Source organism: Pteropus vampyrus, unplaced genomic scaffold, assembly GCF_000151845.1.
Source record: "Pteropus vampyrus isolate Shadow unplaced genomic scaffold, Pvam_2.0 Scaffold391, whole genome shotgun sequence".
In the NCBI taxonomy this organism is placed as follows: domain Eukaryota; kingdom Metazoa; phylum Chordata; class Mammalia; order Chiroptera; family Pteropodidae; genus Pteropus; species Pteropus vampyrus.
Genome location: NW_011889172.1, coordinates 939,086 through 954,455, shown reverse-complemented (window position 1 = coordinate 954,455; position 15,370 = coordinate 939,086). Strand labels below are relative to the sequence as shown.

General features: G+C 49.7%; 1 protein-coding gene across 1 annotated transcript in view; it reads right to left on the bottom strand.

Annotated features, from left to right (window-relative positions):
* The window catches only part of DNM2 (dynamin 2), an 82,494-nt gene that overhangs the window by 50,367 nt on the left and 16,757 nt on the right, over nt 1-15,370 (bottom strand). Inside the window, exon 2 of the mRNA XM_023523399.1 lies at nt 1,758-1,832. Within this exon, the coding sequence (XP_023379167.1) occupies nt 1,758-1,832 (75 nt within the window). The remainder of the gene's footprint in view (nt 1-1,757; nt 1,833-15,370) is intronic.

Here is a 15,370-nt window from a genome sequence, read left to right as displayed (position 1 = left end):
TCCAGCCCTGGATCGGCCTGTGGCACACAGTAAGCGCTCAGTGGACCACCGCTGGGTGACAGCCACCATGGAGGTGATGAGGGAGCCCTCCCACCATGACATGGTCATGACCTTCCAAGGCAGGAAGCCAGCCAACCTGTTCTCCCAGCAAGCTGTCCGCTAACAGGCGAGCGGCAAGCACAACACCGTAGCCATTGGTACAGCGCCACTTAGTGAGGGCCTTGATTGTGCCAGGCACGGTTCTAAGGGTGTACCTGTTTTGAATAAGATGGTCTTCACAGCAAGCAACCAACAAAGACGGTGCTATTATTATCTCTGCTGTCCAGACAGGAAACATGGCTGTGAGTAGCAGTCCCTGTGCAGGGGCCAGACAGCCAGCCAGTAAGCTGCAGAGCCAGGACCTGAACCTGGGCAATCTTAGCTTCCAGCCCCCACCACTAGGGCAGTGGTTTTCCCAGGATTGCCAGGGGCCAAGAGCACCCGCACCACCTGGAGAACTCATTAAAATACAGATTATCACATCCCCACAATCAACCTGCAAAATGGGAAGTAGAAACCCTGACTTTGATCTACACTGACTCTGACATCTGCTGCTCTGCTGCTACCTGTCCTGGCACAGCTGATTGGACATCTGAAACCAGAGGAGGCAGCCCATTGGCTCTCCCATGGCCTATGACATGGCAAAGCTCACAAAGAGGAGGTGCTAAGCCAATCTGCTGCCACCTCTCTTTGGAGCCATGCCCTCCCACAAGTGGGTAGGGCGGAGTAAGAAAATGATGGCAGGAGGGCAGGAATGGGACACAGCTGAGAGCCTGGTCCGAGGTCTAACCTCAGATCCCAGATCTGGCCCCAGCTAGGAAAGCAGGTAACCTGGCTAGGCCTCAGTTTCCCTAGCTATAAAAATGAGGATGTGTCAGCAGCCTGCCCAGTGCTGAACCGGGCAGGGCTGACACTCCAGGTCAGTTGGAGACCCCGAATGGAAACCCCTAAGAGCTCTGGAGAGAGGGAGGTCCCACCCGCTACGGCTCCCCTCTTTCCTTCTCATCTGAGATGCTTTCCAAGGAGGCCCGAGTGAGTTTCAAGCTGGGAGACATGCCCATGTCATGTCAGGCTTGTGTGGGAATAAGTTGTGTGAGAACACAGTGGTGGACAGAAAAAAAATCTACATGTGGGCCATTCTTTATTCGACGGGCAGGTCTCTCCCAAAAGTCAATGTCATAATTAAAAAAGAAATGGCAGGGATGCTGCTCTAATGAAAAGTGGAAACACGACAATGGAGTGTAGCATGGGATTGGTCTGAGCAGCTGTAAACCAGTCAGAGAAGATAGTTGGAGGACAACTAGCAACATGAGTATAAACTGGCTGTTAGATAACATGCAGGAATGATTACTTTTCTTGGGCATGGTCTGTGACTGCAGGAGAGTGTCCTTATTGCAAGGGGAGGAGGAGCACTGAAGCATTTTAGGTTGACATGTCACAAAGTCTGCTACTGATTTTGCATGCATTCAGCAAAAACATGTTATCTACAATACAGCAAGCACATATGGCACCTGGCAGTTTGGTTACAGCTGAGGAAGCTGGGGGTGGGAGTGAGTGTTCAGTGAACTGTGCTTCAACTTTCCTGCACGTGTGAAAAACGTGAATTCAAACCCAAACAACAGCCCAGCCATCAGAGACTACATTATAAGACCCCCGGCTCCTGCTAGACACGGTGTCCACGTTCATTTCCTGCTACAGCTTTAATCACCCCACTGTACCTGTTTTTGAGAAGATGAGCTGCAGAATGAGAGGCCGCCGAGTGACGATTCCTGAACCTCGGGGAAGGAAGTCCCTGTGGGAGGGGAAAGGGACAGAAATTACTCACGAGGCTGGTTTGTGGAACAGGAAGTATGACCATATGTGGTGGAGCAATCCCCTCTTGCAATTCAGGCAACCTCAGCAAAGACACCAACCCCAGCAGGACACTGGAGAACACTCTGGCCTTGGAGGGTCCTGAGGCCACGGGATGGGGGGAAGGGTCGAGAAACTGGATGGAAGCTTAGTGACAAATGGAACTCCAGCTGGCTGTGCTCCAGCCCCAGCATGCCCAAAAGGTCCTTTCCTTAAATATTTGAACCATCTCCCCAAGATCCCAAAGAGATCAGTATATTTCCTACATACATTTTAAAATTAATATAATGCCATATGTATGATATAAAGACTAAAAGGAAAGTAGCTGATGATAAAATATGATGTGTTTCATGTCCCAAAAAGACAAATCGATATAGGCAGGAAGTGGACCAGTAGTTGCCGAGGGGTAAAAAATAGAGAGAGGAGACAGCTTCTGGGGTGATGAAAATGTTCTAAAACTGGACTATGGTGATGCCTGCTAATATTTACTGTAAATTTACTAAAAAACACTGCGTTTGAAATGGGTGTGTTTCCTAGCATGTAAATGATCCCTCAATACAGCTTTTTAATTTAAAAAACAACAACAACGACGACGACGACTCTGTATTGCACTATGGAAATACTCAGGCACTATCTGCACCAGCTAGTACACATGGATTCACGCAGTGGGAAGACCAGAAGCCGCCATGGACCATTAAGAAAGGAAAGCAAAGGAGCATTTTCAGAGATTATTCAAGCAATGCAAAGGCCTCTGTCGTTTCATGTAAAATGGACGAAGTTTCTAGGCTCAGGGAATTTCAAACAAGATTTGCACCTTGATAAATGTTTAGATTATCTGAAATCTGTGCAGGACACAGGACGATTGGGACTGGACAGGTGTGTCTCATATATCATGAGACAACAGTGTCCCTGGGTTCCCAGTGTAGCGTCACTGGTGCCACGTTGCTCCCCAGTACGGTGGCAACCACAGTGTCCCAGGTTCTCTACCCATGTTGGGAACCCCTGTTGAGACCCTGGAGGGTACCAGAGGCCACTGCTTCTCTGCTCAAGCTGGGCATCAGAATCCCTGGGAACACTGTTAACCCAGTGTGCAGAAGGAGGGAGCAGATGTGCCTTCGCCACACACCATGCACAATGGGGTCCGAGCCCCATTAGCCCGTGGGATATCCCACCACACTTATATAGCGCCTCCTGTGGCTGGGAGCAGGCACACAGCAGTGACCACACATAGGTTGGCCTGTACCCTCGTGGGGAACTGCAGCCCAGCCTGCAAGATAAGGAACCCTCCATGGGCTATAAGGCTCTGAGGGCCCCATGGGGGTGCTGCCAGCAACAGCAAAGCAGGGTGCTCTATTGGATGGGACAAGGAGTGGGATGAGGACAGTGCTGAGGTCGTGATGAGAAGGCTGCTTATCATTCTTAGGGCAAGGCCGCCCGATAGGGTTTAGGGGCAGCCAGGTTACAAATGTGTAGGCTTTTACAGGTGTGTAGCTTTAAAAGATGTTTCTGGCTGCTGAAGGTATAAGGACACAGCCAAGAGGCAGGCAGAAGGCGACTGCGCTATTCCAGGTGAGCGAGGACAGGGGACGGCCGGGGCGGGGAGAGGGGCTGAGGTAGTAGGAATACAGAGGGCAGTGGACAGACACTGGATAGGGCTGAGAGGAGTTTAGGAGATGAACAACCATGGTCAGAGGACAGGCTGGCCTGAGAACCGTGGAAGGAAGGAGGGGCCAAAACAGTGGGAAGAACACCTGGAAGACATGCAGGAGCCCCCCAGGGTGCGGGCGCTCACAGTCAACCTTCAGCACCTCGGGTGCTACTGTTCTTGAGGATGACAAAGAGCCCACGGGCCACTTTTCTCAAAGTGACACCATGGGCTATGTACACCCATTCTCCCATTTGGTAGATGAGGAGACTAAGGTACAGAAAGGCTATGTGACCTGGCCAAAGTCACATGCTCGTTCACACAAGTATTACTCATGCCCATCAAATATGCTGGAAGTGCTGGGGACACCACTGACATTCTGACGGGGACCACATGAGATGCAGGGGTGATGACGAAGATACACCATGGGGGTTAGAGGACTTGCGGTCAGAATGGTCAGGGAAGGCCTCTCTGAGAAGGGAAAATGCGGGGCAAGCTATATGTAGGGGTGCAGCGAGAAACAGCAAGAAGGCCACACGCAGGTAACCAGACCCCAAAGTAGGTTTTTATCTCAGCCCTCGCCAGAAAGGGTACCCAGTGTCTCCAGGACAGCAACACCCCTTCACAGAGGATGCCAGGCCAGGGACATAGCGGGTACCACACATGGCCTTGACCCTAGCTCCTTGCAGCCCCAGGCCACCTGGCTCACAGGCAGAGACCTGAAAGGCAGAGATGGAGGCACCTTGCACATCAGAGACCATGGGTGCCAGCCCTCCGACACAGAATCACAGACAGCAACGGTGACAGTGTGCGTGCCCTTCACAAGAACCTCCCACCCCACCTCTCCCACGTGAGTGGAATGTCAGTGGCCAAACAACACAGGAGCAGCGTCCCCAACATGTGTCTGTGCAGTTCCTCTGTGCTGATGTGTGTGACCAAAGCCAGTTCCTTTTCACTGTTGACCCGTGTTGACAGGTCAGTTTGTTCCTAGCTGATAGGACATTTGGCGTCTTTTCCAGTTCAGGGCCATAATAAAGCTGCGATGAACATTCTCACACATGCCTTTTGTACACATATGCCCTTGTTTTTCCTGCTGATTCATAAGGTAGACTTGAACTTGAACAGGCAAAACTAGTCTCTGCTGATAGAAATCAGAGCAGTTGGTTCTCTCTGGGGGAACTGACTGGAAGTGGCGTGCGCAAACTTTCTGGGATGATGAAAGCATCTTCTGTCTTGATCTGTCGGCGATTACCTGGGTGCATGCTTTTATTTTTGAAATCAAGGTGTATACTTAAGATTGAGCAAATTCCTGTATCTACGTTAAATCTCAGCAGGAAGCTCACAAGTACAAATAAGTCCAGGAGGACATACTCATGAAGACCCAGATAGGAAAGTATAGAGAGACTCTCCATTAACATTTGCCCACAGAATCTTTACACTCTTGCTAGTTTCCCAGTAAGAACAGCTCAGATCTAAGGAACCTTAAAGCCCTTGTGGGGGGGAACTAACTAAATAAATTAGAGCCCATCCACACCACCGTGCAGACACACACAAATAAGAGCCTTTTATCTTTTGATATGGAACTTCCTTCTTGATGTACTGAGGAAAATAAAACATGCAGAAATGTGTCTGTGCTTTGCAACTGAAGAGAAAAAACAACAAAATCGAGCCCACGGAGGCTAGTGCCTGTTGGGAAGAAGAGTCATTGCACGCTCTGGAAGATGTTTGAATTGTACATCATCCACATGGATTACTGTCTCTAAAAAATTCCTTTTTAAAAAAGTAGTCAACGGTCGTTGAGCACTCACGGTATGTCGGGCCAGGAGCCGAGAACTACCCATGGATTTAACCCATTTAACCATGCCAAAAGCCACCAGGAGGGGTCTGTGAGCCCCACTTAAGAGATGCAATTAGGCCCAAAGGATGAGCAGCTGTGCCAGGTCACCCAGCATCTGGGAGTGGCACAAGCATGGACTCAAACACTTGGGGTCTGAGCCTCTGACCAGCAGGTCACCAGGCCTCTGGGCCCACACATCTGATGCAGAAGCCACCAGCACCTCCCCAGCCAGGGCCAGGTCTTCTGCCACCAGTGTTAACAAATGCTGTCCTGTGACTGCTCTGGGCGTGTCTGGGGGGTGGGGTGGGGACAGGCACCATGAGCACCATGGTAACACCACAGACATGGACAATGGGAGCCTGAGAAGAACACGAGGACCAGTGTGGTAGCCAAGAGAACCCCCAAGAGCTCTGGGCACACGCAGGGGAAGTGGGCTTTCCAGGGCTGGGACTTGGTGCTGAGCAGGAAGGACGAGTGGCGGGCACAGCCTGGGTGATGGAAGCAGAGCCCGTGGAGGAGAAAGCTGAAGGACAAGGCTGGGCAGGTGTGAGGGGCCTAACGTGCCAGGAACCCTGGGACTTGTCCGATTGTGTTTCCAGAAGCTCCTGGGCTGCTAAGTAGAAAGGGCAGTGACACCGACCCTCGACCTGGACAGTCCCCCAAAAGCAGCACCCCCAGAAATCTCCACGGAGCTTGGTGAGGAGGGGCCTGTCCAGCTGGTCCTTAAAGTTACCCATAGGGTTTCCTGACACACAGCAGCAGGGGCACCCTTAGGGTCTTCCCAGTGGCTGGTGGAAGGAAACATCCTCCTAAGCAGCTCTGCCAGGTACGCTGACTATCCACTTCTCTGGGGGCGACTTTCAAGTCTCGGTCACCTGCTTCCTCCTCCTTGACCCCACCCATGTTCCACAGGTCACCACATCCCTCCCTGTGACTCAGAGCATCCACCTCCCTCCTCTCTCCTCCCCACTGTTACAAGGGCCACCGTGCACCCAGGCTGCCCTGAGTGCTGTGTGACCTTGGGCTGGCTTCCCTGCCTCTCTGGTCTGGGTTTCCCAGTCAGTGAGAAGAGGGTAACTCCGCCCACTTCGGAGAGTAGCTGGGTACCTGACAAACAGGCATCCCAAGACTTGCTCCCCGTTCTCCCCACAGCTCTGACTCAAATGACTCCTCCCTAGGGAGACTTTTCTCACCCTCATTCACAACTCCAAACCCCCCCCACCCCATCTTCCTCCTGCACTTCCTTTTTCTCCATAGCACTAACACCCTGTAAGTCACTTATCTGCTTCTTGTCTGCCCCTCCCCCACGTCAGCACCCCAGGACAGGATCTTGGGTCTATTCTGCTCCCGGGCTCACAGGAGCTGCTCAATGTTAACCATGATCATTTCAGCACCCGGCCTCTAACCCGGGCCTGGCCCCAGGCTTCTGATCTACCCATCTCCCAGGTTCTCCATGACCTGGGCTCCAAATCTCCTTCCTGTGGAGACCACATGACCAATCCCAGGTTTGGCTGGGTCCCCCAGCTGCCCACCCCACCACTCCCTGCACCATCCACATCTGGGATCTCTCCTGCACTTCTGGCCTCCAAGCCTTTGCAGGGCTGCGCCCTCTGCCAGGAAACCCTTCCCCACAGGCCCTGCTCGCCCAGCGGGGGGCAAGTGCAGTGGACGGCGCCGCTCCTGCCCAAATGCACACTCTTCCTACTTCCACCAACATGGCCTCTAGTGGAGGCACCATCCTAGAACAGGGCAGGAGTTCTTTATCTGGCCTGGTCACTGCTGGATCTCTAGCACCTAGAGCAGTGCCTGGAATACACCAGATGCTCATTAAATGCATGTTGAATGGATGAGAGGAACGTGGACTCTGAAGCCAGACCACTTGGGTGCAAAGCCTAGCTTGGCCCCCATGAGCTGTATGGCCCTGCACAGGTCTCCCCTCTCTGGGAACTGGCCTGGCCACCTCTGAAATGGGAAGATGCCACCTGTCTGGCAACCTGACCGCCTCGCATTGAGTCACATCACCCCTGCGAAAGCCTGTTTCCCAGCTCTGAAATGGGCCACCTCTCCCTAGAAGGCAGTGAGGGCTCTGGGGAGTATCCTTTGAACAGAGCACAAAGCCCCACCAGAAGCCTTTTGACTTCCAGCCCCCATGAGCATGAGAACTCCTGCGCATAAGAATAATGGAAGCCAAAATAATGGCTGGCAAGTGGGCAGGCCTCCCCTGGAAAGCAAACAGATAAGCCGGCAGAGGATGAGCCGGCAATAAGCCCAACCCTTATCAGAGCCGCCTGGTGCAGGCACAAGGCAAGAGCCCTAGGCTGGGATCCTGTCCTCATGGCCCTATCCTCAGTGTGGCTGGGAGACCTTAGCACGGTGCCAGCCACAGGAAGAGCCCCACGCTCTGGGGCCCCAGTCATGCCCAGCCTGGGAAACAGCTCAGTGAACCCTCTAACAACACCAAAGGAATGAGGCCAGGGCCAACACACCCACTCCACAGATGGGCAGACTAAGGAGCCACATTTCAGGAAGGAGCAGAGCCAAGATGGAACCATAGGTGGGACATCAAGGAGGGAGACACCCCAGTCACCACGCCCCCCACGGAGGGGTCTCCTTTGTGGCTTTGCTAGAACAGAAGTAGCTTATCACTCTCTCTCCAGAGCTTCAACATTCGGCCTGTGCACATCCTGCCCTAGTCCCTGCCTCGTCCGTACCCTGTCTCCACCCAACAGTAACCATTGGTTACCCAGAGCCCAGCTTGCACTCACTGTCCCCAGGAAGGTGCCACTGTGTCACTGTAGTCACAGGGCCCGGCAGGGTGGTTACGCCCCTGATTCAGATCAGAGACATGGGGCTCCGCCAGCCTCTCAACCCTGTTGTCCTGCTGGCTCCACCTCCAAATGCAACCACTCCTCTCCACATCCAAGGCCACCAGCCCAGTCCACCCAGGCCCGTCGGTGCTTGCTTGGACCAGTGCAGTCGCCACCTCAGGCTGACGACCTTCATCCCCACACTCTATTTTCCTCAGAGTGGCCACAGGACACCTGTGATCGCCAAGTCAGGGTATATCTCCCTCTGTTCAGAACCCTCCCGTGGCTCCCACCGCACTCTGGGTAAAAGCCCAGGTCTTCCTCGCAGCCCACAAGGCCCTGCGTGATCCGCCCAGTCACCTCCCTGCCCTCACCTCCTCCTATTCTCCTCCTTGCTCACTTGGTTCCTGCCATTCTGGCCTCCTCCATGTTCCCCCAAAACAGGAGGAACCCTCTCTCCCTACGGCATACACATGGCCAGCAGGCAACTCCCAGTCAAACAGTCTCCTCCCTACCCCCACCCCTAATATGAAGCAGCTACCCTCTGTCACACACCATCCTGCTTGATTCTCAATTCTGCTCCTAACCGGCAACTTACAAGTTCACTGATTTGTCACAGTCCCTTCCCTTCCAGCCGCCCTCATTAGAGTGGCAGCCTCACAGGGGCAGGGTACTCTGCCTGGCACATTCCCTGGCCTCTCCCCAGCTCCCAACACAAAGCCAGGCACGAGGCATGTGACCAATGCTCGTGGGATGAAGAACCAAACCTGCCATTGTACAAATATGACTAAGACTCAGACGGCAGTGGGGCGGGACAGCATCTTACTGGCTTTCACAGTCCCAGTTCGGACACCTTCCTATCACAAAATTCCCAGCAGGCTCCTCCCTGCTCAGGAATCCTGCAGGTTCCAGAGCCAGCCCTGCACTCAGCCCTTGGCTCTCAGCCCTAGTGTCACCTGTTCCCTGGTCTCATCTGGAGGCCAGGCCAGGAGCAAAAGCAGGAAGTGCCCCGTGGCGTGTAGATCTGGCGCTGGGCCTCTCAGAGCCCAGCTGGAATCCAGGCCCTGCCCCTTCCTTTCTGAACAATCTGGGCAGGTCGGGTGACCTCTTCGTGCCTCGGTTTCCTAATCTGTTAAGTGGGAATAATACCACCTACCTTAGAGGGTAGTTGGAAGGGTTTGCAAAGTTCTTACCACAGTGCCCCAAAGAGAGCGTTTGCCCCATACAATCAAAGGAAAACTCAGTAAGAGTCAGATCACATCCCTCCTCTGGATCAAAGGGTTCCCATGGTCTCTGAGGCCCTGCGCAATCACCCCGTCACCTCCCTGCCCTCAGCACCTACCTCCACCTCCACCTCGCTTTCTAATTCCAGCCAAACCTGGTGGTCAAGGTATGGCAAGGAAGCCAAACCCATTCCTGCCTCAGGGCCTTCGTGCATGCTCACTCCCTGCCTGGACTGTCTCCTCCAAGCCTTTCCACAATCTTGGCTTCCTTTGTTCACTCAGGACTCAACAGAGATGTCACCTCCTCTGATGGTCCCCTACTGACCCCTCTGATTCACCTGCCCTGTTTTCATTCTCCTGAGTGGGTTTAAAGGACAGCCACTCCCTGCGGCAGTGCTTTCCAGAGCAAAACCTGTTAACCTCACAGATGTCCATCGGGGAACTGGCTAAATCGGCCTTGGAACTGGCCCAGAAAGCAGCACAGGCCGCAGTGCTGAAAGCCAAGTGCAACGCGCAGGACTGGTCGTGTCCTCCAATTTTTTTTTTAGTGCTTGTGCATGTTTCCGGCCTGTGTAGGGAACAATAATTTAGAGGCGACACTTGAACCCTTGATGGAGGTTGTCTGTGGAGTGAGAATGGAAAACTTTCTGTTTTATAGTCACTAATGTGATTGGAGTTTCTGTGTTTTATAACAGGCAAATATTAATTTTTAACTTTTCAGTTGTACTGACAATCCCCAAAGCAACCAGTCAGCCAAGCAGCATTTTCAAGGGTGATGGGGAAACTGCTGCCATTCTGGGATCGAGCTCTTGCCTCCACCCTCCTGGGGGTTGCCCTCAGCTATCGCCTCATTGTTCTACACAGCATCACTGGAAGGCCAGCCATGTGACCTTGGCAGCAAGGTCACTCACAGCCTCATCTGTCAAAGGGGATATGGTGGGGATGGGAGGTGGTGGGCACTTGCCATGTCTCCGTAGCCCCTTGATGGTGGTCGGCCATATGTGCACTCCCAGCTCCGCAAACGTCACCACCTGGAGGGGCCCGACCGAACCCGCAGGCGGGATGCTAGTAAACGCACAGGCAGGAAAGCCAGACAACGCCCCACCCAGCTCCCAACGTTCCAGAACCATCCCCCTTGTGGGCCCTTTCCTTGAAAAGGAGTAGGCAGTGGCCTCTGGAGACAAGCATGACCTCCCCACTCTCCTCCTTAGAGCCTCCCCCAGTGTGATGGGGCACCACACCACAAGGAATTGTTCTGGCACACTGGGGGCAGTGTCACACAAGATAGATAGGCCTTATCACCCTCTCCAGACATCTCTTCCCCACTCTCTATAGTCCATCTCTCAGTCAATCCTGTCAGCTGTCTGAGTCACACCCAGACCTACCTCCTTCTCCCCTGCTTAGTCCCAGCATCCTTAGGCTAAGTTCCCTGGGTCACCACCCCCCGCAACTCTCCCATCCCTGTCTCCCAGGACCTGGCCCTGCCCCATGTGTTCTCAGCCCAGCAGCCAAGGAGAGCTTTCAAACTGCAAGTCAGATCACACTGCACATGTGCCTGAAACCCACCTGTGGCTTCCAGCACACTAGGGACAAAATCAGTCTCCTCCTTGTGACTCATAGAGCCCTGCACCAGCACCCTATCACCTCCTCGCCATTCCCTGATCACTCCCTCAGCTTCCACCTCAACCTGGGCTATTCTGCCACCAGATGTCCCCGCAGCACCCTCCACTCTTCCTTAGGACACTAGCCGGTTGGCACCATTTAGGAGAGAGCCCTAGCCTCCCACCTCCCCAGGCCAGGCTCTGCCTGCTACCCCTTCGCTCTGACCCCAGCAATATGAGCTTCCTTCCTGCCTCCTGGACCCCAACTCCCCAGAATGTCAGCCCCACAAAGACAGGTATTCTTGTCTGCTTTGTTCAACTGCCAGGTCCCCAGCACCCAGCATACTGTCTGGTAAACAGCAGGCACTCAATAAATGCCTGCTCAGGAGTAAACAGCACGAGCAGCTGGCATCTCTGGGGTACATATGACACAGGCACTGTGCCAGGTACACAGTCTTTGTTTCGCCCTCACAGGGGCTCTCGCCAACACTATTTCTCAGATAGGGAAACAGGCTGGAGCGGTTAGGTCATCCAGACCAAAGCCACAGAGCTAACAGCACCCCTTAACCAGTGCAGCACCAACGAGATCTGCCTCATTCCTGTCCACGTTCTGCAGCGCACCATCCCAGTCACCACACTGAACATCTGGGAATGAGGATGAAAGGAGATCCTGCATTCTGAAGACAGGAAAGCCAGTCACATCTCCCTGTAGGGACAACTTGGTGAGCAGACATGATATGGTAGTGGAGAGGGCAGAGTCTGTAGCTGGACAGCTCAGCCATAGCCTCACTGTGTGACTGGGACCAGGGTCCTCCCGTCCCCGAACCTCAGTTGTTCCATCTGTGAAATGAGGATAACAGTGCCCACCCCATCAGGTTGTCAGCAGGATTAGAAAGATGAGTCACAGGAAGCCCAGTACCCAGCACATGTAAGGCCCTATTCTATAGGACAGTTGACAAAGGTGACACGGGCTCCTCCTCCCTGGCACTTCAGGAAGAAACTCGGCACAGACTTTCCTGGCAGACCTGGCAAAATGATTCTAAATCCACTTCCCTTCCAACACAGCAACCCTTTCTAAGGATTGCCCCAGGCACAGTGGATGCACAGCCTGATGACCCCCAAGGCTCTGCCAGGAATGGGAAACTAGAAAACCAAAAGCTCAAGTAGGAGAGTGAACAGACGCAGTGGGACTAGACCAGACCGAGGGATACTACAGAGCTGTAAAGAAAGCACAAGGCAAGGGAAATACAGTGAGTCAATAACAATAGCTGGAGACATCAATACCTCACCTTCAACAACGGACAGAACACTGGACAAAAGATCTACGAGGAAATAGAAAACATGAACACCGCCATAAGTCAACAAGACCTAAAACACAGGTACAGGACGCTCCACCCAACAGCAGAATACACATTCTTATCTAGGATACACGGAACATTCTCTAGGATAGGCTGTATTTGAAGTTAGGCCATAATACAAGACTCAGTAACTATAAAAGGACCAAAATCAAAGCAAGTACGTTCTCTGGCCACAACGGAATGAAGTCAAAAAACAAAAGAAGGAAATCTGGGGAAGTTCACAGCTATGCGGGAATTAAACGTCACATTCATAAATAACCAATGAGTCAAAAAAGAAATCACAACAGAAATTAAAAAAAACACTTTGAGATAAATGAAAATTGAAAACACAACATATCAAAACCTACAAAATACAGCTAAAGCAGTACACAGAGGGAAATTTATAGATGTAAGCACCTATCTCAAAGAAAAAAGACTGTAATTTTCTGTTTACCAATTATAATTCAATATGGCTTTTTTAAAAAGTTCTTAAATTCACAACAATTTTAAAATTCTTTTTAAAAGAAGAGATTTCAAATCAAAAAGTGATCTTCCATTTAAGAATCTGAAAAAAGAAAACGCAACCAAACCCAAAGTGGACAGAAAAAAGGGAATTAAGATTAGAGAGTAAATGATAAAGAGAAAAGAAAAAACAAAGAAAAATCAATAAAATCAAAGTTTGTTCTTTGAAAAGACCAACAAAATTGAGGTACCTTTAGGCTAGATTAACCAAGGGAAAAAAGAGAAGACTCAAATTACTGCGATCAGGAAAGGGGCATCACTACCAACCTCACAGAAATGAAAAGGGTTAGAAGAAAATGATATGCCAAAAAATTAACCTAGACAAAACAGACAAATTCCTAGAAATACAAAAACTACTGAAAATGACTCAAAAAGAAGTGAAAATCTGAACAGACCTATTATAACAAGTATAGAAATTGAACTTGTGCTCAAAAAACTTCCCACAAAAAAAACCCAAAAAAAAAGCCCAGGCCCAAATGGCTTCACTGGTGAATTCTAACAAACATTTAAAGATTTAATATGGATCTTTCACAAACTCTTTCAAAAAATAGAAGAGGAAGGGAGGAAGGGACACTTCCTAACTCATTCTGTGATATCAAAGCCAGATGAAGACACTTTTGCCTCGTTGCATCCAAGAAAGCAAGACGGGTCACCAGCAGCTCTACTGGAGCCATCAGAGAAAATTCAGCCTGGGTTCTAATTCTTGCCACGCCTGCTCAAACCAGCACGGTCAGATCTGGAAATACGGCCTCAGTATGTGCCACCAATGTTTCCGTCAGTATGTGAAGGATACAGGCTTCATTACATTACACTAAGTAAACTTCCTTGAGTGGATCATTCAAGATATCTACTTGACCACAGAAACAATACTAGCTCTTTGTACATAAAATAAAAAAACTTCAATTGGAAAAATAAAAGCCAAAGTCATCACAAGAAAACTACAGACTGACTACAGACAGACAGACAGACAGAAAGACACACACACACACACACACACACACACAAACACACACACAAATCCTCATCTCAACAAAATACTAGTACACCAAATTCGGCAACATATAAAAAGGATTACGTACCATAGTCAAGTGAGATTTATCCCAGAAACACAACGCTGGTCCAAAAATGTGAAAGGTGATCAAGGTAAGACACCATATTAACAGAGTAAATGACGATACTATTTAATTATCTCAATAGAAGCAGAAAAAGCACGTCACAAAATCCAACACCCTTGCATAATAAAAACACTCAACAAATTATGAATACAAGGGAATTTCCTCAACCTGACAAATGGCATCTACACAAAACCCACAGCTAACATCTCATTTCATGGTGAAACACTGAAAGCCTTCCAAGATCAGGAACTAAACAAGGATGTCCACTCTCACTTCTATTCACCATGGTACTGGAGCTTCTAGCCAGGTCAATCAGGCAAGAAAAAGAGACAAAGCCATCCAACCAAGGAAGGAGGAAAACTATTCACAGATAACACGATCATATCTATAGAAAATGCTAAAGAATCTACACCACCCTACTCTACCCCCAAAAAAACTATTAGAGATAATAAATAAGTTCAGCAAGGTTGCAGGATGCAAGATCAATATACAAAAATCAGTTACACTACTGTATATTAACAGTTAATCTGAAAATGAAATTAATAAAAAAATTACATTTACAATAGCATCAAACAGAATAAAATATTTGTGAATAAATTTAAAAGAAGTACAAATTTTCACAATGAAAACTAAAAACACTGTTGAAAGAAATTAAAGACCTAAATAATGAAAAGACATCTTGCGTTCATAGAAGACTTAATATTGTTAAGATGGTAATACCTACCAAACTGATCTATAGACTCAGTGCAGCTCCCACCAAAATCCCAAAGGCATATTTTGCACTAATTGATAAGCTGATGCTAAAATTCAAATGGAAATGCAAGAGACCGAGAATAGCCAAAACAAGCTTGAAAAAATAAGAACATTGGAGGAATCATACTTCCCAATTTCAAAAATTATTACAAAGGGACAATAATAAAGATTGTGTGGTACTATCATTAGGGTAGATATAAAGATCAACAGAATAGATATGAGAGTCCAGAAACATACTCTTGTATTTATGGTCAACTGATATTAATTCAGCCAAAGGTGCCAAGACCATCCATGAAGAAAGAATAGTCTTTTCAATCAATGGTGCTGGGACAACTGGATAGCCACATACAAAAGAATGAAGTTGGACTCCTACTTTACACCATATATAAAAATGAACTCAAAATAAATCAGAGACCTAAATGTAAAGCCAAAACCACAAAACATTTAAAAGAAAATTCAGTAGTACATCTTCATGACCTTCATGGATTTGGCGATGGTTTTTTGGATATGACGCCAAAAGCATAAGTGACAAAAGAAAAAATAGATAAAATTTTCAACTTTTCTGCTTCAAAAGACATCACCAAGAAAGTGAAAAGACAATCCACATAATGAGAGAAAATACAGTCTCGCACAGCTTAAC